Source organism: Cervus canadensis, chromosome 5, assembly GCF_019320065.1.
Source record: "Cervus canadensis isolate Bull #8, Minnesota chromosome 5, ASM1932006v1, whole genome shotgun sequence".
In the NCBI taxonomy this organism is placed as follows: Eukaryota; Metazoa; Chordata; class Mammalia; order Artiodactyla; family Cervidae; genus Cervus; species Cervus canadensis.
In genome coordinates, this window is record NC_057390.1 from 94,463,320 (window position 1) to 94,487,686 (window position 24,367).

Consider the following 24,367-nt stretch of genomic DNA (forward strand, 5'->3'; position numbering starts at 1 on the left):
ATGCATATAATGACAGTTTTACTTCTTCTTTTCTAATTTGGGTACCTTTTCTTTTTCTTCTCTGATGGCTATGGCTAGGACTTTGAATCCTGTGTTGACTAGAAATGGTGAGAGTGGGCATAGGATCTCATTTTAACATGGAATTTGACGATGAATTCTGAAGTAGTTTCCTGTTTAATGAGAACTGAGTACATCAGTTGCAAGCAATTAGGACATATACTAGTGATATTTTTATATATGCTTTCATGTATTTGGCCTGTCAGTTTATAGCATTATTTGTTACTTGAATGCTGAACTAAGAAATCATGCTAGAAAACTTATTTTTATTATTAAATAATTCCTTTTATCTTGTACGACTTTACTTGTATCCTAGTTCAAGAAGATCTTTTGCTTTTTTGGCTTAACACTGTGTTTCCATTTCTGTAATTACTTATATAGTTCAAGGAATTATATATGCAGTTTTTCAGGAACTTCTTTCACATTTTTAAGTGATTTCTTTGTCAGTAAATTTAAAATTGAATATCTTCTATGCAGAGGTGAGTAACTGATTTTGAATCTTTGGGTTCTTCCCAGATTGCAGATTATTACTATGAAGAAAGAACCTGTATTCTTCGTTGTGTCTTACACCTTCTCACTTATTTCCAAGATGAAAGACATCCCTATAGGGTAAGCCTATTTAGTCCTGTTGGTTCTCTTTACCCTGTAAAATTTAGTCCTTTTTAATAATTTATTAATATTTCTGTTCATTTGAATGTTTACCTTTTACTAAAGATGCAAATTACCCTGTTTTGAATTTTTTTTAAGGTTGAATATGCCGACTGTGTGGATAAATTGGAAAAGGAGCTAGTTACAAAATATAGACAGCAGTTTGAAGAGCTTTATAAAACTGAAGCACCAACTTGGGAGACACATGGAAACCTCATGGTATGTGGTTATTGGGACCTCTTGTAACTCTGGAGAATTGTGTATCTTTGCTTATAGAGCTCCAGGTTAAATTATTTATTTACTTACTAACTTAAAACATTTATAGATTATCATTCTTTAGAAAAGTTTAAACATGTTATATGAATCAAAACATTGACTTTAACTATGGTACTTAATTTGGACTTTTCTCTTGACTTTGTCAATCTAATTAGTTTATTTTTTTTCTTACCTGAAATATTCTCTTAATGGTTAATGAAACTCTCAACACAAGATTTCATCTTCTTTATTATCCTCATCTATTAAATGTATGACATTAAGTCTGATTGCTTTATCCTAAATCTTAAACCAATCTGCATTTATATATTTATAAATTAGAATATAATCTTTTATGTTTTGAAAACAGTACATGTTTATTAAAACAATTCAGCCAAAATATAGACAGTAACTATTTAAAATATTTAATTGAAGAAAATGGCTCACTTATAGGACAGAAGCACAGATTTCTCAGGAATAAGCTTATGACAATCCAGAATTTAAGCGAATAGAACTTTAAAATACTAAAAGGAATATCGTAACCAAATAACCAAATGGAAAGACATGGCGCCACTCTTGAAAATGAAAACTCAGCACTGAGTGTCAGACCTTATTTTAACCTATAAATTTAGTGTGATTCTAGAAAAAGTACTAACAAGTATTTGCTTTGCCATTTATTTTGTAACTAGACATATGGTTCTAAAATTTATTTGAAAAATAAAATAAGTAACAGTAGCCAGGAAATTTTTTAGAAAGGAAGATTCATTTTATTATAAATAAGACTAAAATAATTTAAAGATGGCATTGATACATGAGTAAATAGACTGAAGACTAGCACATAGTAAGTAGAACGTCTAGTATGGACCAAATGCTGATAGGGAATTAGTGTATGGTAAAGGTGACATTTCAAATTAATGGGGAATTAATTACTAATTAATTAGTTATTCAGGTCAATAGTGTTGGAACTACTGGGTGACCATGTGGAGAAAAATCGACTATCTCTTTCTCTCATTCCTTTTACCAGAGGAAAATCAGAGAGCGATCAATGATTTAAATTTTAAAAATTCAACCATAGAAGTACTAGAAGAAACATGGGAGGTGATTTTGTTTTATTTTGGGGGAGTGGAGAAGACTTTTAAGAGTAAAACTCAAAAGCTATTAAAAGATAAGCTCAGCAACATCAAGTCAAAAACTTTTACAAGGCAAAACACCAAAAATAGTGCTGTAAGTAAAGTCAAAAGACAAACTCATAGCACAAAGGGTTCTTAAAATAGAAAGACTGCCAGAAGTCAGTAAGCATAACTGAAGAAAAAACAGGCGAATGATATGAACATATATAAACACTCACATCCAAGGGTTGGGATAATGGGCACTTATATTTTACTGTTTGAATTAGTGTATTTTTTAATGGAAAACATTGTGATAATATCTAAAAATTGAAAAGCACGTATTTCTTGACCTAGTAGTTTCACTTTGAGTTTATTCCATAAATGCATTCACACTTACATGATGAAATGACTAATCTGTAGCATCTCCCAGCTTTATTCAGGTATAATTTGCATCCAGTAAAATTCACTCACTTTGAGTTTTGGCAGTTGTATATAGTTATATGCAGTAACCACCTTCATGATCAATATACAGAACATTTCTGTCTACCTAGGAAGTTTGCAGTTAGTCTGTGACACCTGGCCCCCAGCAGCCACTAGTCTGAGTGAATGAAAGTGTATGGCATATTACTGGAAGGAAAGACAAATACCTCCAACAGTGGTTGCCTCTGGGGATAGATTTGGATACCTGGGCAACAGAAATTGTAGGGAGAAGATTTTTTTTAATCTTATTTTTATACATGTATTACCTAATAAAAATAAGGATTCAAATGTGTTTAAAATCTGACTTCATCTCTCTCCCACTTTTCTTCATTGGTTTTGCAGACTGAGCGCCAGGTGTCTCGCTGGTTTGTTCAGTGCCTTCGGGAGCAGTCCATGCTGCTAGAAATTATTTTCCTGTATTATGCATACTTTGAGATGGCGCCTAGTGACCTATTGGTGTTAACCAAGATGTTTAAAGAGCAAGGATTTGGTAGTAGGCAGACTAACAGGCACCTGGTAGATGAGACCATGGATCCTTTTGTGGATCGGATTGGGTAAGTGTGAATGAATTGAGGTCTTAGAACTTATTCAGTATTTAGAGCATCGATATTAGAGTGGTCTTGTGAATGGGTGCTAGATAACATTTTTCACGTAATAGCTGGGGAGATAGATGAGTGTACTACCATATTCCAGGTCATTCAGGGAGAAAAGACTTGGATTGAGAGGGATATCTTTTCTCAAAATAAGTATCGTATTCTATTCTATTTCTTACTGTTTTTCATCTAAGGGTTCATCCTTTCATTCGCGAAAAATCTGTTGAGCAACTTACAGATGAAACACTGTGCACGTGCTAAGAAAACAGTGATAAATAGGACAGGTGTGTTCCCTGCCCTCTTTGAGGTCATAGTGTATATAGCCTTTTAAATTTTATGGAAATGGATATACCACATTTTGAGCCTATTTCCTCTATGAACAAAAATATACATTTGACTAGTGAGTTGATCTGGGTTAGATATAGTTGTTGGCTGTAGAAACATTTAGTATTGGATCTGTGCTTTGGTGGGCAGAAGCCACATGAGACTATCAAACATTTAAAATATGGCTGGTGGACTTCCCTGGTGGAGCAGTGGTTAGGACTCTGTGCTTCCACTGCAGGGGGCACAGGTTTGATCCCTGGTCAGGGAACTAAGATCCTGCGTGCTGCACAATGTGGCCAAAAGTAAATAAAATTTAAAGATAAAACTAAAATAATATAAAATAAGACTGGTCTTGGGAATTCCCTTGTGGTCCACACTCACACTGCTGAAGACCCGGGTGCAATCCCTGGCTGGCCAAGTAACATTCTGCAAACCATCTGGTATAGCCAAAAAGTAAAATATGTCTGGTCAAATTGAGATGTGCTGGAAGTGTAAAATACCTACTGAATTTAGAAGTCTTGAATATGAAAAAAGAATGTAAAATAACTCAGTGTTTTGATGCTGAAGTGTCTTACATTTTACCTTATTCTTTATTGAGGTTCAGAGTAGCATGTATGACATCGTGATACTGTTTTTCTCTCCAGATACTTCAGTGCCCTTATCCTGGTGGAAGGCATGGATATTGAATCCTTGCATAAGTGTGCTTTGGATGACAGAAGAGAACTGCACCAGTTTGCCCAGGATGGACTTATTTGTCAGGTGAACTTGAAACAGCCTCTTCTTTTTTCAGAATGTTTATATAGTTAGTAGTAAGCTTTTAACCACTCAACTGCATTGCCACATATTTCCTTATTGTAGAATTTGTGATTCTACACTGTTAAGTTAATTAAAGGACTTCCCTGGTGGTCCAGTGACTAAAACTCCCAAGCACCCAGGACTAAGGGACCCAGGTTCACTCCCTGGTCAGGGAACTGCACCTAAATCAGCTAAAGTCTCCACATGCTGCAACTAAAGATTCCACTTGCCACAGTGAAGATTCAAGGTCCTGTGTGCTGCAACCAAGTCCCAGCGTGGTCAAATATGTAATAAATACATGTTTTTTTAAAAACAGTTCATTGGATTTGGAATAAATCTGGGATTTATTAATTATTTGCACAGAGGTGATAGTTCAATCTGTGAGAATGAGTAGAGTCCCTCAGGGAGATGATAGGACAAAAGGGTCCCAAGGACAGAAACTTGGATGTTATCTGCGTTTATGCAGCATGTGAAAGAAGAGGAACAGGGAAGAATATTGAGATAGCATAGTCAGAAAGATAGAAAATGAGAGATCTGAGAAAGTTCTGGAAGAATCAGGGACATTTTCTAGGAGTCTTCATTTGAACATATATTTTATCATCTTAAATTGGCACAACTTAAAATCAAGAGAGAAAATTGTGGGTAAAGGGAAGAGTAATTGAGGGGTCTTTTTCATGAAGTGGCTGGGGGCTTAGGGAGAGTAAAATGTTATAATGGGAGAGAGGGGCCACTCTAGATAGATGGAAGACTTATTAAGCATGGTGAAAGATCCTGTGTGAGACTATTGACCCTTTCTTTTAAGTGACATGGATGTTGTTTCCTCTTTTCATTAGGATATGGACCGTTTGATGTTGACCTTTGGGGACATTCCGCATCATGCCCCAGTGCTTTTGGCATGGGCCCTCCTCCGTCACACCCTGAATCCAGAAGAGACAAGCAGTGTGGTCCGGAAGATAGGGGGGACAGCCATCCAACTGAATGTCTTTCAGTACTTGACCCGACTGCTCCGCTCACTGGCCAGTGGGGGAAATGACGTGAGCATGCAAGTGGGCAGAGAGCAGGGTGGATGCTCATTTATGAATCATTATTATAGTAATAATGACTGTTAGTGATGGGGATAACGATGATAATTTTGTAACCTTTATAGAGCCTTTACTGTGGTAGACATTGTTCTCAGCATTTTCTGCACAGTATCTTACTTCATCCTCAGAACACTTCTGTGTATTGGGAATTATTACCCTGTTTTACATGTTAGGAAATTGAAACTGAGAAGGGATGGTGTTTGCCCACAGAAACAATGAGTTGGCAGTTGGTGGATCCCGCTTGAACCTGCTTTGACCCTTTGCCATTGTGTTATGCTGTGCCACTAAGTATCTCTACAACTTTGGTCATAGTGACTGGATAAATCTTTGGAGAGGGCTTATTCATTCAACTGTAATGGGATGAATTAGAAATTCTTTTTGAGTCTTGTGTTGGGGCTTAGTTTGAGTGGCATGGTTTAGTCAGCTTGTTTTGACATGCTGAATGAAACCTTAGCCAAATTGTTGGCATTGGTTAATTTATCTCAGTGACATTTGAGGCAGCTGCTTCATTCATACCAACACATAGAAGCTCTATCGTTTTTGTAGGCTGGAGGTGGTTTTCTTCCCTATGAAAACTTTGATCATTTTGAAAAGGGTTCCCTTTTGATGTTCTTGACTGTGTTGTAATGTGTATAGCTCCTGCTTTCTCCTTTCTCCCTTTGTCTTCCTGATTTTGGGACTAAATTAGAAAAATTGTGAAGCCTCAAGTTGTCTTCCCATTTGTTTAGAGAGACTACATTAATGTGATGGGATTACGCCGAACCTAAAGAAGAGTGTTGTTACTCAGAATTACCCCTGACTCCTTTGTTACAGTGTACCACCAGTACTGCGTGCATGTGTGTCTATGGACTCCTTTCTTTTGTCCTGACCTCACTGGAGCTGCACACCCTAGGCAATCAGCAGGTCAGTGTCTGGCTTTCATGAGATTGTCTGCACTGCCCAGCTTGTAGTCTTTTTCCTAAAATACTCCTTTGGAGCTGATACAACACAGACCCATACACTTCAAGTATAATTTGCTGTTTATTGCTGTTTTTCACTTACTGTATTATATATTAATGATTAAAAAGTTAAAGTGCTGATAAAAAGAAAAAACTGTAAACCCACCACACAGGATAACCTATGTTAACATTTTTATATATTCCCTTCCAAATGTAGAAATAGAATAGTTCTTTAGAAACGGAATCACAGTTTATATACTGTTCTGCAACCTAATTTTTTACTCTGTAATGCATTTTCCCAAACATCCATGAATGCTAATAAATATTCTTGTGCAATATTTTTAAAAAATGAAATATTTTAAAGATATACTGAAGGAGACAGATTTGTATAATGAACCCTCATGCTTGATCACCAGCTTCCAAATTATCAATGCACAGCTGATTGTAATCATTTCTGCCCCTTCCCTCCTTGGTTACTTTTTTTTAGGAGGATAATTACTTTACAATATTGTGGTTTCTGCCACACAGCAACATGAATCAGCCATAGGTATACATATATCCCTTCCCTCTTGAACCTCCCTCCTACCTCCTTGGTTATTTTGAAGCAAATCCCAGACAGTATTTACTTAATACGAATATTTTAGTAAAGCTTCACAACCTTTATCATATCTAGAGAAACGTATCTTCAAATAAGGTTGGACTCAGATTTCTAGTTGTACATGTCATAAGTTTATCATAAGTTTGTATTAGGATCTAAATAAATTAGATCCATATATTATTGGTTGATAAGTATGTCAGATTTCTTTTAGCCTGTAGCTGTGTTGTTAATTATGGTAGCCACAAACCACATCATCGTCTCCATCCATTAGTTCCCTAGAGCAGCATCCCAGACGTTTATGGCACCAGGGACTGCTTTTGTAGAAGATAATTTCCCCACGGACAGAGTGGATGGGAGGATGGTTCAGCTAAGCTGGGCCTAGTAGTAACCTCACGTTTACATACAGTGTAAGATTTGCAGTTTGTTTCCCCATACATGATCTCATTTAATCCTTAGGACAACATTGTGAAGCAGGTAATATTTTCACCCTGTTAGAATTTGAAGTTCAGAAAGGTTAATTTGCTTACCATTTTACAATTCCTTACTTTTTATTCCCAGAATTCTTTCTGACATACTATATGAAGGTATTATTCATGTTTTTATTTTAATAGGACGCAGCTAAAAAAAAAAAAAAGACTAGTTTAACCAGGAAAAATAAACCATTTTCTTCTTCCCTCCTCAACAGGATGTAATTGACACAGCATGTGAAGTCCTGGCAGACCCTTCTCTCCCAGAACTGTTCTGGGGAACAGTAAGTATGTCAGAGGGAGTCATGCTGTGGTATTCTCTGTAGCAGAATTTGTTTTAGTTCTTATACTAAGCTTTTAAGTCTGTTTCCTCATGTAATCTGTACAAAAATTGATAAATTAGATAATATCATCACAATTTTGTGTGTGGGGAAATGTGATGCTCAGAGATGTGAAGTTACTTTCCTGAGCTATCACTACTGCTAGATAGGATCAAGATGTAGTTCTGTCTGATTTGAGTCTCTAGTCCACATTATTAACCTGTGTCCTCTCTCCTACCCATCAAGTCTTTTTTCCACATCAAGAGTCTCAGGCACCAGTAGTACTTTAACTCCTGAACATACCATTGGGTGATTGTAACTGTCTTAGAAATTTTCGGAGTACTGTTACAGGTTAGGGTAAGGATTCGGCTTTGGAGAGAACAGTTTCTCACTGGTATTTAGTCTTAGCATTGACAGTAGCCTTAAGCCTCAAGGCCCAGGTGATGAGTAAATCTTGTTTTTCTTTGAACTATGGCCTAAATGATTTGCCTGTGTATTATACCTTTTTTCTCCTGAGGTGGTGGGAAACAAAATGCAGATTAGGATGTGATGCTCACGTGTGGTGCTAACTGCCGACAGGCTGTGGGTGCTTTTCATATCAGTGGAAGCAGATCATGTACAGCTAAGTAGTGTTTTCCTGTGGCGAGGATGCCTAGCAGAGGTCAGTGGAGGCAGCAGTAGTCTGTCTTCAGGGTCTCACTCAGTCAGTTGTTGAAGCCTTTTTCACTGGATGTTTAACATGGAAGTTTTAAATTATTAGAGAAATGCCGTCTACCTAAAGAAAAGGATTAATTTTACATTTTCTTATGGTTGCTGGGCAATTCAGAGATGTGTTAATTTCTGGATAACACACACAAATAAGCACAAGGTCAGTGACTTCTTCCCTTCTGTCATAGGAACCAACCTCTGGTCTTGGGATCATTCTGGACAGTGTATGTGGAATGTTTCCCCATCTCCTTTCCCCTCTCCTGCAACTGCTTCGAGCCCTTGTATCAGGGAAATCGACTGCTAAGAAGGTAGGTTGTTCAGTTAGATGCCTAAATAGAATGGGAGATGTTTTTTAGAAATCCTTTTTGCTTTTCATGTTGCAGTTCCACTGCCATGGCAAGCATTAGTCTGCAGTTGAATGAAAAATGCCAAAGATAGTTCCTCAGTTCTATAAAATTAAATTTTCTTAAGTACCTTTTGTAGATACTGTGGGAGTAAGACAAAATGTGAAGTTCCTTAATATCTAGTTTGAAGAGAATAATGGATATAAGAATTAAGTAGTAAAGCTAGGTGGGCTTCCCTGGTGGCTCAGCAGTAAAGAATCTGCCTGCCAATGCAGGGGATTGGGTTTGATCCCTGGGTCACGAAGATCCCCTGGAGAAGGAAATGGCAACTCTCTCTAGTATTCTTGCCTGGGAAATCCCATGGACAGAGGAGCCTGGTGGACTATAGTCCATGAGGTCGCAAAGAGCTGGACACAGCCTAGTGACTAAATAAGAACCGTAAAGCCAGGTGCTATGTAATTTATGTCATCTGAGTGGTGAAGACCGTACTGTTCAGGAGACACCGCTATCTGTGGAATGAGAGGGGCCTTGAGTTGGGTGTTAAAGAGTAAGAAGGGTTTGACTTCACCAGGAGTGCTAAGGCAAGTCTCAGAAGAGTCCTCGGGATGGCTTTGTAGGAAGTTTGAGAGTCAGCACATACAGTCTGGCAGAAAAGCAGATGGGAGGCCTCTTAAATGTCCCTCAGTAAATGTGTAGCTCTTTGTTTTTTTTTCCTGTGTTTTGGCAGGTATATAGTTTCTTGGATAAGATGTCTTTCTACAATGAACTCTATAAACACAAACCCCATGATGTGATCTCCCATGAAGATGGAACTCTTTGGCGGAGGCAAACATCCAAACTCCTTTACCCTCTAGGTGAGAGAGACAGACGACCCTGGCTCAGTAGCCTCTTCCACGGCGTCTGTGTTGACCTTACTGCCATTTTAATATTTCATGGCAGGTGCCTTTAAAGTGGATCCTCTCCTCCACTATGGTTGTTGATTTGCTGATAAATTATTGGTTTCTTACTGTTTTACATCATTTGATTGTTTTACTTCAAAAATAATGCTTGTTCATTATAACAAGGGAAACAATGCAGAGCTACATTTAAAAAGTTCAAATCTCTGTTCAGACCTGTCTCTATCGGGTAATTAATGTTATGAGTTTGGTGTGTGTCCTTTTACACATTGCTGTATTCTCTCACAGATTCATTCTGCAAATTGATTTTATTACATGTAGATCTGACTCATTCTTTTTAATAACTGTATAATTATTCTTGATGTTTCATATTTTTTTATCTTTCACCTTTTAGAGGACATTTAGGCTATGTCAGGTTTTTGCCACTACAAACAGTGCTTCTCTGGGGACATACACCTTTATATCCTGGTGCTTTTACTTTTTAGTACATAGTATCCCTAAAGTGGGATTGCTGGGTGAAAGGGTATATGCAATAAAAATTTTAAATACATGTCCACTGACAGATGAAATGGATTTTCTAAAATGCAGTATATGTAGGTAAGACACCAAGTTTTCTTACGAGCCAAAATTTGGAATATTATTCAGCCTTAACGAGAAAAGGAATTCTGACACGTGCTATATATAACATGGGTGAACCTTGAAAACATGATACTAAAGGAAGTAGAAGAGTCCAGAAAGGATAAATACTGTATGATTTAATGCATACGAGGTACTTAGAGTAGTTAGATTTATAGTGACAGAACACAGAATGGTGGTTGACAGGGGCTGGGGGCTGGGATAATGGAGATTACAGGTTAATGGGTGCAGAATTTCAGATTTGCATGATAAAAACAGATTTTTGAGTTGATGGTAGTGAAGGTAACCATGTGAATGTATGTAATGCCACTGGCCTGACAACTTAGAAATGTTAAAATGGTAAATTTTATGTATTTTTTTTTTACCACAACTTGAGAAAAGTTGTAGAAAATTTTTGAATGGATTGTGTCGAATTAAGTTGTAGAAAAACAGCAATTTCCTTTCCTGCTGGCAGCGTGTTAGAGTAGCCTCTTAATAGTTGTAAGCTCTTGTATATTCCACGTGCTCAAGGAAGAAAATGTGGAAGGCACAGCCTTACTCTTGTAGTGTCTGCATCCTTAGTGACTTACCCGGTGACCCAGGCACCTGCTGTCCTCTAAGGTGGTCTTCCTATAGTCATCATGTGAGTGGAGAACCACTCTGCACTCGATTGTTTTTCAGACACATGGGAAGACTCACTTCCCCTATGACAGTGAGAGTTTTTGTTTTTGTTTCTTTTTAATGCAAAAAGCTATAACAATAGTGGGTACTAATAAGAGAGTCTGTACATCTCTGTGGGATTAGACATAGCCGTCTGTCATGGGAATCTCCTCTTCCTATTAGATAATTTCTCTTTCTTCTTTAGGGGGTCAGACCAACCTTCGCATACCTCAGGGCACTGTGGGCCAAGTGGTGCTGGACGACAGGGCCTACCTGGTGCGCTGGGAGTACTCCTACAGCAGCTGGACCCTCTTCACGTGCGAGATTGAGATGCTGCTGCATGTCGTCTCCACCGCAGGTGAGCTCAGCTCGGAGAGCGGTCGCTGTGGGAAGAGAAACGGACATGGTTAGAGGATTTGGAAGACAGAGACTTTCAAGATAAGATTCAGAACCTTCGAGGTTGTGATTAGCATCATTTATCTGGGTCTCAGAGACTATTCAGTGATCTTAAAGGAGTTGTTTTCATTGAGATCACAACTTTTCCCCCCCAGATGTGATTCAGCATTGCCAGCGGGTCAAACCCATCATCGACCTCGTCCATAAGGTCATCAGTACAGACCTGTCAATAGCAGACTGCCTCCTGCCCATCACGTCCCGCATCTACATGCTGCTGCAAAGGTCAGTATCTGGTCCCTCCCACTGGGTCAGAGGCTGCACGCAGCCCACAGTGGGAAGCCCTGGTGTGATGTCTGTCCACTGCAGAGGGATTTCCTGTTTTCATTCCCTGCTGCCAGGAGGGACCTGGGGAGAGAGGACTGGAAAATGTTTGTGATGGAACAAGTCATTGTATTCATTTTACTGAGTACAGTGCGTTGTTCTCCAACCAGGTTAACGACAGTGATCTCCCCACCTGTGGATGTCATTGCTTCTTGTGTCAATTGCTTGACCGTTTTGGCTGCCCGGAACCCAGCAAAGGTGAGACACAGTCTTCCTAACAGCCAAAAAATGTCACTTGCAGCGTATAGCTGAAGACCCACCACAGACACTCGACTCTTCTTTTCCCTCCCCAGGTCTGGACTGATCTTCTTCACACAGGCTTCTTGCCTTTCGTGGCTCACCAGGTCTCCAACATGAGTCAGATGATCAGGTGAGCCAAGTCTTGGGGTAGAGTGTACTCCCGGGGAGTGTCACTTACATTTCAGATCTCAGCTAGCTTCATTGGTTTTAAAGGTCTTCTCTGTGCTTGTGTATTCTGCTGCTTGCCTTTTCAGTCCTCTCACCAGAAATGAGTCAGGATGAGGCGAAGGAGGTGATGGGACTTGGGGCACAGAGGCTCTTTCCTTAGGTGAGCACTGATGGCTCACAGTCTTTAAAGCTGAGGGAGAGAGGTATTTCTCACCCAACAGCAACCACCTTAGATATGTGGAAGTTAACTTTCTAGTCTAGAGAATCCAGGGGTGTCTGGATCCAGAGGCTCAACTTCCCCTCAGAGGTCACTCTACTTTTCTGTGTTTCATGGCCATGCAAGCTTGCTGATGGACCAGTTATTAATACACAGGCTCCATCTTACTACCTGAGCATTCTCTCCTTGCTCTCTCTTGCTTATAAAGCAAACATGCTTGCTTCATGTTTATTTGATTTTTCACTTTAGAGATTGTATATCAGTAAAGTCCTTAATGCTTCCCCTGGTTAATAAGTAGCCTTTGCAGAGCTTTTCCATTTTATGCCCAAGTCATTGAGACAATAACAGGAATTATTATAGTTTATTGAAATTGAGATTATAGTTTTTATTGAAAGCCTCCTATTGTTTTTTCCCCTTTGTTCCTCTGTTTTTTCCCAGTGCTGAGGGGATGAATGCTGGTGGGTATGGAAACCTCTTGATGAATAGTGAACAGCCCCAGGGCGAGTATGGGGTCACTATTGCCTTTCTGCGCTTGATCACCACTCTTGTCAAGGTAAGATATCATCAGATAGAAGCATCTGAAATAGTTTTCCTATATCCTGCTACTGTAGTCATTTGTTTGCAGGCGTTTAACAGTTGTCCTGAAGTTACAGTGATAGCAGTCTCTGTGTCCTGACTGTGGTGTGACTTTATAGTAGATGCTTCATCTTTGTTAACTTATTTAATAATCAGAGTCCGTACAGCATAATGCAGTGACTTCATGACATTATTTCTGACAAAGCCCAGGGTAATATGTATACATTTCATCATGTCCCAGGATTTACATCATATGTTTACCTCTAAAGTGGAGTTGGGGCTTCCCGCATCGCTTAGTCAATAAAGAATCTGCCTGCGATGCAGAAGACCCAGGTTTGATTCCTGGGTTGGGAAGATCCCCTGGAGAAGTGAACGGCAACCCACTCCAGCATTCTTGCCTGGAGAATCCCATGGACAGAGGAGCCTAGCAGGCTATAGTCTATGGGGTCGCAAGAATCGGAAACGACTGAGCGACTAAGCACACAGAAAGTGTAGTTGCACAGTGTGATACAGCTTGTCCTATGCAAGGTGCGCTCTGATGTTTTCTGACAAGCTGATCTCACAGTCCAGTAATGAATCACAACTCTGGTTGAAAAATACTTGTGTAGCATGGATTTGGGGGTCAAAATTAGGTTTACCTTTCAGGTTGACCACTGAATAGCTGTATGACCTTGGACAAGTATTAAATTTCTTAGCACCTCTCTGAACTGGTGAGATAAATGATCTCTACCTCACGGAGTTGAGAATGCTCAGCATGTGTGCTGCTTGCAAGAATCAGTCAATGAACGCTTAAACAGAAACGGTTCTGTGTAGAGATAGGGAAGTAGATATGTTTATATAAAGAAATATCACTTTTAAGATAAGGAAGCTGACGGTAACAAGTAATATTAGGACAAAGAATTTTGAATATCAGATCTCCTTTCTGATATTTGAGTGATGGGATAGAATTTAGAGGATGTTTGGTGATCATGACAGTAAACCTGGATTTTTCCATTGTCAACAATCTTGTATCCTCTGTGTTTAAGATGGACCTCTCTCCTGCTCAGGTTTAGCCTTCATCTTTCTCTTTCTTGTAAGTGCCTTTTATGATACTGTCACATTGTCTTTTTAGTCCCTTTCTCTATTCTAGGGAAGCCTATGACTTGGATTCAGTTGAACTAGAGTATTCTGATGTTTGTTGTTTTTTGCCCCCCCCCCCCCCCCATAGCCAAGGTTTGCCCAGATTTCTGTTGGATCTGTGGTCTTGGAGTCAAATCTCTAGTGATAAAGTGACTTATCCTTAAGTGGCATATGCCCTCACGGCAAGGTTTCTTATAGGGGCAGCTTGGTAGTACCCAGAGCCAAGGGCTGGTGCCTTGTGTCATGTTTGTGCTGAAGGAGATGCTGCCAAGTTACCACAAGTGGCGCTACAACTCCCATGGTGTGAGAGAACAGATTGGTAAGGAGAACGTGGGCAGCAAAGATGGGAGGCTCCCTGGACATCTTTCTTTCTTGGGATAAGGGTCATTACACGAGGTCACATCACTCCTATGTCTTTTCTGGAGTCCAGGTTGCCTGATCCTGGAGCTGATTCATTCAATACTGAACCTGTGCCATGAGACAGACCTGCACAGCAGGTAGGAGGGGAGATTTCTAGTGCTTGGTACTTTGAGATGCTGCCACTCAGCAAGGGAAGACTCGGGCTTCTGCTGTGCACAGCTGGCTCGTTCTTCCAGAGAACTCAGTTTGGTTGGGCCCAGAGTTCAGTGTTCTTGGGGTTCTGATTTGCTTTCCACCAGCCTTTTTCTCCTTTATCCCTCTGAAGAGAGAAGAGCAAATGAAGTGGAAACAAGGTTGTTCCCAGTGAAATTATACACGTGCTTTATATGATCTTTACAAAAGCTGTGTATGTTCATAGAGAAATAGGGCAAGATGGCCTTCATAAACCTATTTCCCAGAGATGGCTATTAACAAGTTAACATGTATCTTCTAGGTTTTTTTTCCTCTGCTTGTACTTAATCTTTTGTAACTGTATTTCCATGCCACTACATACAGATCTGTCTTGTTTTAGTGGTTCCATGCATTCCACTCTATGGATTAATGGTGATTCGTTTCAGTAAGCATTTTCATTAATCGATGGATATTTAGATGGTTTCTCAGGGTCTGTTTAAGGAAAGGAATCAGAGTGGCTTCCTCTGGCAGAGAGCTGATTTGTATCACTGATGTCCAGTTGGTTAGATTAGGACAATATCCTTTACTTCTAGTAATAAATTTGATGGCTCCCCGGTAACTCGGAAAGTGTCTGTCTTCCAGTCACACCCCCAGCCTGCAGTCTCTCTGCATCTGCAGCTTGGCCTACACGGAAGCAGGACAGACAGTGATCAATATCATGGGCATCGGTGTGGACACCATCGACATGGTCATGGCTGCTCAGCCCCGCAGGTAGGCCTTCCTGTCCACTTTCCCCCGTGTATCTTTATCGTGCCTGCATGTTGTAAAAACTGGAGTTTAAGAAAGACAGTCTTGTTCTTCCTAGGATGTAGCCTTTGTATAACCTACTAGCTGCTGTGTAGACTGGCACATAGCAAAGGGAGTTGATTCTGCCTCCTCTCTCTTAGTTTGGACTGGGGCCTCTAAAAGAAGCTGTTGAATTCTGGGATTGTTGTTGGAATCTAATTCATGAAAACACATGTGTTGCGAATGAAGTCATGTTGTCTGAATTAACTTTGGTTTCCATTTGGCACCCTAGCGATGGGGCAGAGGGCCAGGGCCAGGGCCAGCTGCTGATCAAGACAGTGAAACTGGCATTCTCCGTCACCAACAATGTCATCCGGCTGAAACCGCCTTCTAATGTGGTGTCCCCTCTGGAACAGGCTCTCACACAGCATGGTATGTATTTTTCTTCTAATCAGCAGCATTTCTGCCCATAAATACATACTGCAGGCTGTGTTTTAGGTCAACAGTATTTTCTGATGAACTCTTTGAGGAAATTTGGTAATGATCACCAGCTGGAGTTAGAAATAAGACTGTATTATACTTGATGTCTGCCTCCTAGTGGTGATAGAATAATAGTAAAGAATACATGTTCAGGGTATCTTGGTTAAAATTCTGGCTCCAACCAGCTTTGACCTTGGTCACCTTATTTTAACAACTGTGCCTCAGATTTCTCGTCTATAAAATGGGGATAGTTGCAGTATCTACCTTGTAAGATCATAATGAACTTTCAATTACTACCTGTAAAACTTGGTACCTAGTTAGTGTTGACTGTTATTACTCTTTGGCTTTAAACTACTCATTTAATCTCTTTGGAACCCGGTTTCCTCATTTTCAAGTAGGCATTTGGACATCTATGACCTTTTTCTAGCTATATCATTTGGGGATTTTTATGATTTTTTGCATTTAGTGCCATGTTATATATAATGTGATGTCTTTTTTCTAACCTGTTTGTTAAGACTATTTTTTTAAAAATATCTAATTCTGCTCGTAATGTATTGGATTGAGCTATTTATCCCCAATCCTGCCTGTCTCCTTGGCTACCGAAGAAAGAGAATGACAGGGCCACCTGCATTGCTTGGGCCCTCCAAGTAGTCGAGAGTAAATTCCTTCATGTATGTGAGCTTTCTGAACAGAAACCTCTCCTAAGATCTTGAATTAGGCAAACTTTGGTGTCTGAACTATTTCCTGTACTTCTTCAGGTGCCCATGGGAACAACCTTATTGCTGTTCTTGCCAAATACATCTATCACAAACACGACCCAGCTCTGCCTCGTCTTGCCATCCAGCTGCTAAAACGTCTGGCCACGGTAGGATCCCACCTAATAAGTCAAGGCCCCAGAAAACTGACTTTGTGCTTGAGAACAGTCTTTCTTCTAAGAGATGTAACTGACTTGGACTTTTAAAGTGATGTAGCCATAGACATACACTCACTCACACACTTTTTTTTTCCTGATTATAAAAGACATACATACTCATTTTAAAATATTTATTTAAATGTTACAGATAAACTTTTACAGAAAATTAAGGTCTCCTCTAATATCTCCTTATTCTAAGAATTCCTGTGAACAGATTGGTACGCATTGCTCCAGGTTTGTTATTATCCATGCTTATATATTAAAGGATGTTTAGTGTGAGCTTCTGTTCTTTTCAAAAGCAGAATTCCACAATACATACTGTTTTGTGACTAGCTTTCTTCACTTAACACCATATCCTGCAGCCTTGCCATGTGGGCACATTGGGATCCACCTCATTCTCTGATGCTTGTATGGTATGCCATAGCATGGATGGGTCCTAACTTATTTAGGCTATTTTCTGTCTTACTGTTAAATAGTGCTGTAGTGAACATTCCTATCCACAGAACTCTGTAAACTTTTGTTTACAATTCATAAAAATTAGTTAGATGTTAGTTAGATGTTAACGAACATTTAAATTTTTATTAGATATTTTGAAATTAGCCTCCAGAAAGGATGTAATAGTTTATACTCCTAAAACCTAAGTCTTGTATCCTTGCTGCAGTGACTTCACCAGTTTTTTAATCTTTGCTAATCTAATAGGCAAATCAGTGTTATCTTTTTAAAAAAATCTTTACGTTTATTTAACCGTAGAGAGGTTATGCATCTTTTTATGTTGATTACTATTTTCTCTGGGAATCATGGTGCACCTTTTGCTGTAGTTTGGTGTGATGTCCCTTTCCGCCAGACCTGTCCATCTGGACGTTGCCCTCTCTGGCAATTCCCAAGAGTTCTTCAGCCTGTTGCGGTTTTTCTGGAGGTGGAGCTCTACCTGTGTGTCCCGGTCTCCCCCAGGTGGCCCCCATGTCAGTGTATGCCTGCCTGGGCAGTGATGCAGCTGCCATCCGAGATGCCTTCCTGACCCGACTGCAGAGCAAGATTGAGGATATGCGCATCAAAGTCATGATTCTGGAATTCCTCACGGTTGCCGTAGAGACGCAGCCAGGCCTCATTGAACTATTTCTGAATCTGGAGGTGAAGGATGGCAGTGATGGCTCCAAGGTGAGCCTGCACCTTGGTTGAAGCTGGGAAATGGCCCTCTGGGAGGTGGGTGCTGGACTCCGCGGGTCTGGCTGTGGGCGGAAGCTGTGGGCCTGAGCTCTCACTGTCCCTCTGCAGGAATTCAGCCTCGGGGTGTGGAGCTGTCTCCACGCGGTGCTGGAGCTGATCAGTTCCCAGCAGCAGGACCGCTATTGGTGCCCCCCCCTGCTGCACCGGGCGGCCATCGCCTTTTTGCACGCCCTGTGGCAGGACCGGCGGGACAGTGCCATGCTGGTCCTCAGAACCAAGTGAGTCTGACTCCAGAAATAACTTCGTCTCCGGAGTGCGTGTCCTTATCTGTAAGATGAGGGGCCAGTCATTCTGGGAGGTTGGTTGTGAGAGGTCATGCTTAAAGGTGCTTCATGCTTGCATCATTGTGTGGGAGTTACTCTCTTTTTAAAACTGACCCAGCAGGTGTAATCTTTACGCTGATGTGTTTACCTTAGAGTTCCCACCTTTCAAGTTCCCGCTTTCTGCCAACCCCCAAAGCCATTGTTCACAAGGAACAGTAGAGTCAGATGAGGGTGACTTGCTCGAGCCGTTTAACTGAATGGAACACGCTTTACTCTGGGTCCCTGTTTTGTCCATGGAACCCCTTTCTGTTTATGTGTTATGATAGGAACAGGTGACCTGTGCCGCAGATGTTAGGGTTGGAACTGAGAAACTGTGGAGAGGTGACCACCAAGGGGAGGTGGAAAGAGGAGGAAAAGGGCTGTGTGAGAGAAAGTGTGATTTCTGACATGTATTTTCTTTTCAGACCCAAGTTTTGGGAGAATCTAACGAGTCCGCTATTTGGTACACTTTCTCCTCCCTCGGAAACATCTGAGGTGAGTGGTGAAAGGAGGGACAGTGGCGGAGAGGCCCTGGGAGTGAAGGCTGGGCTGAGACTGGGCTGTGGAAAATGTCTACCCCCATCTGACTATAAACGACCAGCACGTTTTCTTCACCTGAAACTTCTTTCTCAGAGAAGCATCTGTCTCCTCTCCTTTGAGGTCTTGCTTTTGGGAAGGAGGGTGGCATGCCCTGCTCTCTTGGTGGCTCTCTGGTCCCCACTCACTTGGAGACACTGTGGACCTGACACTTCTGCTCATGCAAGTTAGATGCCCACTCGCTAGGGAACGTGCTTGCTTGTTTGCTAGTGCCGGTCCCTGCTCTGTCCCACATGGGAGGGAGGGGCCCCAGGGGAGAGGTTCTCACGACTCTGTGCTCTCCCCCTCTGCAGCCCAGCATCCTGGAAACCTGTGCCCTAATCATGAAGATAATTTGCTTGGAGATATACTATGTAGTTAAGTGAGTCCTTTCCCCTTTTGAGACTTTAATCAGAGGTTTGTGGCGGGGGGACCCATGGAGTCTACTGCTGAGGGCATGGCTGTATGATCCCAGGCAGAGGAGAGAGCTGGTTTGGAGCCATTTCTGGAGGGCCACCGATCCATGTCCCTGGCCAGTCCATTGATGGCATTTATGATTGTCAGAAAGAGTGATTGTGAAGCAAACTCCTTGTGCTCGGGATTTTATGGAGAAGGAACCCTGGAAAAGGCCTCAGCCTAACCCATTATGTTGAGCAAGAAGTGTGAGCCCCACACACTGGAGCTGATCCGGAGCCGTCTGCCTTTAAGCCCATGTGAGGTTGCTTTCTCTGCCTCAACAAGGGTCAGTGCCCATCACACTCCCATCTGCTTTTCAAACCTAACTGTAGGTCTTATTTTTTTCCCGACACCCTAGGGGCTCATTAGACCAGTCATTAAAAGATACACTCAAGAAATTTTCCAGCGAGAAGCGCTTTGCCTACTGGTCGGGGTACGTCAAGTCCTTGGCAGCTCACATGGCCGACACCGAGGGCAGCAGCTGCACCTCCCTGGTGGAGTGTCAGATGCTGGTCTCCGCCTGGAGGATGTTTCTCATCATCGCCACCAGTCACGTAAGAACCTCCTGGGGCGAGTTTTGGCTTTGGTATCCTAGCAATGATATGCTGGGATGCTTAGCAGATACAGCCCCTTGGGCTAAAGAATGATCATGGTTTTTCTCTAAGAGCTAAAATGTAACAGGTTCTGTGCCAAATGTGGGGTGCTTGAAGGCTTTTTGGCCAGCAAGGGGCCCTTAAGGAAAGTGCAGAGAAGGCATTATTTAAATCCCTTCAGATGTTCATAAAAGCCTCCTGTAGCTAACTTTGTGGACCTAGCGAGGTCTTGGGGACCCCTTCCGTCATCCACCTCTTGTGCACATGGATAATTGCCTCTCAACTGTGTGCCCTGGGGACGCTGGGTAAATATATTTGTTGACTGGTCAGCAGGTAGCTATAATGGCTGCAGCAGCACCCTCTAGAGAACAGTGGTTTTTGTTGGTTCTAGAAACTGTATTCCTTGGTGTTCTTAGAAAAAGAACAGAGGCCATTGTCTCTGCAGTGTGTCTACAGAGCATTGGTTTTTAGCGCATTGATGTTTGGGAAGAATTTGCATTTTTCCTTGGCTTTTCTTTTGTGTGTGCTTTGACAACATCTTGCTGTATAGTAAGGACTTGATATTGACGTGCTTTGCCCTAGGGAATCCAAATTAGGATCTTGACTTTATAACTTCAGCTTAACAGATACCCTTTGTTCCAGGCACACTCTTATATCTTCCACGACTTGTTCTCTAGTGCCTGACTGTCCACACCTTGGAGGTGGGCTGTGACATGGTGGTTTTGGACCCCTGATACTATAGACACACCAAAAGGCTCAGTCGTCTCTGGGGAATTTATGTGTCACCTTTTAGGTCCAAACAGGGCAGCAGTTCTTGATTTGCAGCTCTGAAAATCCCACCAACATCTTTTCCCCTAGGAAACCTGTTTTGGTTTTGTCTAGGATATTGATCATCTTTTCATCCATTTAATGGATATTAATGGAATGCTTACTGTATGCCAGGCATTGGGATACAGCAGTGAATAAGACAGATACGGTCTTTGATCTCTTGTGGGGTGGCCCATGAGAGAAGCACATTGTAAACAAATTTACAAAGGAATATAGTTCGGGATTATGATATTTCACGGTGAAGGAAATAACTCGGATGCTATGGTAGGGAACGCTAAAGGAGGGTAGGAGTAGTCAGGAGGCCCTCTAAGGAAGTACTGTTCACACTGAGGCCTGAGTGTGCGAGGAGGCTTCTAGATGATGCTCTGGGCAGTCAGAGTCACAGTGCAGAGGCCCAGAAGTGGGAAGAGCTGAGCCTTTTCACAGAGGTGGAAGGGGGCCAGTAGGGTTGGCCAGTTGAGTGAGCACAGTGGGGATGATACCAAAATCAGGTACCAGATCCTCAGGGTTGCCCAGGCCTCGTGGAGGGGTTGGTGTTTCCAGAAGGGTTGCACTGGGAAGCCTCAAAAGGTCTGAGCAGAGGAAGGATGTTTTTGGGGAGGGGGTGAACGAACCTGAGCTTCTTGGTTCTGACCATGGCTAAGCAGGACCTGGAAACATCAGGGCCCTTGAGTCTCATTTTAACCAAGGAGACAGTGACCAGTTGCCTGACAGAGGACCCCATCTTTCTTGGCTTCTGAAGTTTGGGAAATTTTCCTCACTGACCTTCCTGTCCCTTTGCAGGCGGAGATAACGCACCTGACGGACTCTGCAGTGCGTCGCCAGCTCTTTCTTGACGTGCTCGAGGGGACCAAGGCGTTAGTAAGTGTGTCTGGGAGAGTTTCCGTTCCTCCCAGGGAGATGGCCTCCGCAGTCAAATAGCAGCTCCTAAGCTTGTAGCCGTGCAAGTGGTCAGATCACTCAGGTGACCCAAGGCTGTGGTGCCAGGCAGAGTCTGCTACTGCTGGGCCAGCCCCTGGCCCCTTCCCCATGCCCACCCCTATGAGCGCGCTGCCAGGAGAGAGAGGCTTGGGGCCGCAAGGGCCTGTGTACAGTGCTCCCAGCTTCCCAGGGCGTCAGCCCCCAGGATGCTGATTATGCCATCTCCCCCTCAGCTCCTTGTCCCTGCCTCCGTGAACTGCCTCCGCCTCGGCTCCATGATGTGCACCCTGCTGCTTATTCTCCTCCGGCAGTGGAAGAGGTGAGCCTGGCCAGGAGGGACAGCTTCTCCCACCCTCCTCACCGGCCCCACCTTGGGTTTCGGGACTTAAGCAGACCTCTGATGAGAGGCGTGCTGCCCCACGGGCATCCTGAAGGGAGCGGGGCTGTGTGTGGTCTTTCTGTGAGGTGTGTTCCATCTCCCTCTCCACTCTGTGCTGTGTCCAGAGAGTTAGGGTCTGTGGATGAAATTCTCGGGCCCCTGACGGAGATCCTGGAGGGAGTGCTGCAGGCAGACCAGCAGCTCATGGAGAAGACCAAGGCCAAGGTGTTCTCGGCGTTCATCACGGTGCTGCAGATGAAGGAGATGAGAGGTGAGGGGGGCAGGGAGTGAGGGGCAAGGCTTCCTCTGTGTCAGAGCTGGGGTTGTTCCTCTGAAGCTTGAGTTTTCAGTCCTGGGACTCTGGTCTTCATGAAAGCTCTTTGTCTCCTCCCCTCCCACTGGCTGACGCACTTCCTCTTAGCACCCTATGCTCTCAGCCGCCTGCCTGGGACAGACGAACGAGTTGGGTCGCCTGCCTGGGACAGACGAACGAGTTGGGCAGCGTGACAGAGTCCCCTCCCGTGTCCTTTGCAGTGAATGACATCCCCCAGTACTCCCAGCTGGTGCTGAACGTCTGCGAGACCCTTCAGGAAGAGGTGATCGCACTTTTTGACCAGACCCGCCACAGCCTGGCGGCGGGCAGTGCCACCGAGGACAAGGACAGCATGGAGACTGACGACTGCTCCCGGCTCCGGCATAAGGACCAGCGGGATGGGGTGAGGGGGCGCCCTGGGAGTCGGTGTGTCCTGCCCACTTGCATCCCCAGTTGTGAACTGCTGCCTGCTCTGGGCCAGGCCCGGGGTAGTGAGTGAACAACACAGTCACAGCCTGACAGGGAAAGTTAACAAACCAGATTGTGCAGAGATGTGTCAGAATTCCATTGTGGCAAGTGTTGCAGAGGGGAAACACAGAGTGTGCCCTGTGAGGTTCTCACCTCATCTAGGGATTCGGAGAGAAAGCACCCTTTCAGCAGTGACCTGGGCATTGGTAGAGCTGGCAGGCCACGGGAGCAGGGGGATTTGGGTGGCGAGAACCGCATGTGCTGAGCTGTGGGAGAGAGTCATGTGGTGTGAGCCATGGTCAACTGAGGCCTGGAAAGCCGGGGGCTGGATGACCAGTAGCCTTTTCAGGATCTTTATTCTGGGTGCTAAGTGAAACAGGAAACCATGTAAGGATTTTAAGTTAGGGAGAAAAATGATGAGATTTGTATGTTAGAAAGCCTGCTAGATGTATTAATAGTATAGAACAGTGTTTTTCAAGCTGTGGGTCAGGACCTATTCATGGATCTTGGCTCATTTGATTATAACCTGCAGTTTCTAAATGAAGTAGAATAAAATGTAGAAGAAAATCGCAGGACTCCCTGCGATCCCTTGTTTTGCAGGGAATAGAAGTAGGTACTCTTTAATGAAAACATGTAAGTATGCGTATACTGCAGCACAGTATGGGTTACTCTGGGTGGCTCATGGCCATTAAGTGTGAAAAGCCACTGGGCTGAAGAACGGAGTAGAGAGGATCTGGAGAGAAGGAGGGATCATTTAGGAGGTGAGCGCAGTTGTACAGTTAGAGGGGAGCTCGCTTTGACCCCACGTGGCGTGGGTGACCTGTTCCTCTCCTTCTTCCCCGGCGCTGCCTCCTTCCCTCTCACTGTCTCTGCCCCTGGGCCCAGCAGGTCTGTGTCCTGGGCCTGCACCTGGCCAAGGAGTTGTGTGAGGTGGATGAGGACGGGGACTCGTGGCTGCAGGTGACCCGCCGGCTCCCCATCCTGCCGACCCTCTTCACCACCCTGGAGGTGAGCCTTCGCGTGAAGCAGAACCTGCACTTCACCGAGGCAGCGCTGCATCTGCTCCTCACCCTGGCCCGCACCCAGCAGGTAGGCGGCAGGCGGAGGAGCGGCTGGGCTTGTGCTGGCGGGTGCTGATGCCGCCCGGGGTTCTCCCAGCTTGAGAGCCCCCCACCCTGCCCCGGGGCGGGCGGCTGCAACGACAGCGTCGTTTCATCCTGCGTCTTTTCCTCGCAGGGGGCCACGGCCGTGGCTGGAGCTGGCATCACCCAGAGCATTTGTTTGCCTCTCCTGAGTGTGTACCAGCTCAGCAGCAACGGGACAGTGCAGGTGAGTGCCAGGGGCCCACCTCCCCAGGCCCTTTGGTGCTGTCACTGGGCCCAGAAGTTGCTTTCTTGAGAGGCCTAGTTCAGGCACTGAGAATGCAGAGGCCTCCCCAGCCCGGCACTGACTGCTAGCCAGAGAAGCTCACACAGTCAGTGCCCAGCCTGAGCCTGGGGCTGTGGCTTCTCGTATCTCCATCTGGTGCTCTTTCCGTGTAACGCCTGACCTTGGGCTCCCTCTGACCCTGCTGGCGCCCCTTCCAGGAGCTTTTCTCCTGGAAGGAGCCAG

General features: G+C 43.6%; 1 protein-coding gene across 2 annotated transcripts in view; it reads left to right on the forward strand.

Moving 5' to 3' along the window:
* The window catches only part of NUP188 (nucleoporin 188), a 42,124-nt gene that overhangs the window by 14,570 nt on the left and 3,187 nt on the right, over positions 1–24,367 (forward strand). Inside the window, exons 7-36 of one of the 2 annotated variants that reach the window (XM_043469769.1) lie at positions 574–666; positions 805–924; positions 2,889–3,100; positions 4,108–4,222; positions 5,092–5,292; positions 6,154–6,243; positions 7,562–7,627; positions 8,560–8,679; positions 9,443–9,569; positions 11,092–11,244; positions 11,438–11,564; positions 11,774–11,861; positions 11,957–12,033; positions 12,727–12,841; positions 14,182–14,302; positions 14,414–14,480; positions 15,157–15,285; positions 15,593–15,732; positions 16,539–16,645; positions 17,645–17,851; positions 17,969–18,138; positions 18,648–18,717; positions 19,113–19,180; positions 19,613–19,808; positions 21,459–21,536; positions 21,830–21,915; positions 22,101–22,246; positions 22,510–22,691; positions 23,642–23,845; positions 23,993–24,085. In XM_043469769.1, coding sequence (XP_043325704.1) covers positions 574–666; positions 805–924; positions 2,889–3,100; positions 4,108–4,222; positions 5,092–5,292; positions 6,154–6,243; positions 7,562–7,627; positions 8,560–8,679; positions 9,443–9,569; positions 11,092–11,244; positions 11,438–11,564; positions 11,774–11,861; positions 11,957–12,033; positions 12,727–12,841; positions 14,182–14,302; positions 14,414–14,480; positions 15,157–15,285; positions 15,593–15,732; positions 16,539–16,645; positions 17,645–17,851; positions 17,969–18,138; positions 18,648–18,717; positions 19,113–19,180; positions 19,613–19,808; positions 21,459–21,536; positions 21,830–21,915; positions 22,101–22,246; positions 22,510–22,691; positions 23,642–23,845; positions 23,993–24,085 — 3,768 coding nt within the window. The remainder of the gene's footprint in view (positions 1–573; positions 667–804; positions 925–2,888; positions 3,101–4,107; positions 4,223–5,091; positions 5,293–6,153; positions 6,244–7,561; positions 7,628–8,559; positions 8,680–9,442; positions 9,570–11,091; positions 11,245–11,437; positions 11,565–11,773; positions 11,862–11,956; positions 12,034–12,726; positions 12,842–14,181; positions 14,303–14,413; positions 14,481–15,156; positions 15,286–15,592; positions 15,733–16,538; positions 16,646–17,644; positions 17,852–17,968; positions 18,139–18,647; positions 18,718–19,112; positions 19,181–19,612; positions 19,809–21,458; positions 21,537–21,829; positions 21,916–22,100; positions 22,247–22,509; positions 22,692–23,641; positions 23,846–23,992; positions 24,086–24,367) is intronic. The other variant, XM_043469770.1, reaches the window with a different exon arrangement.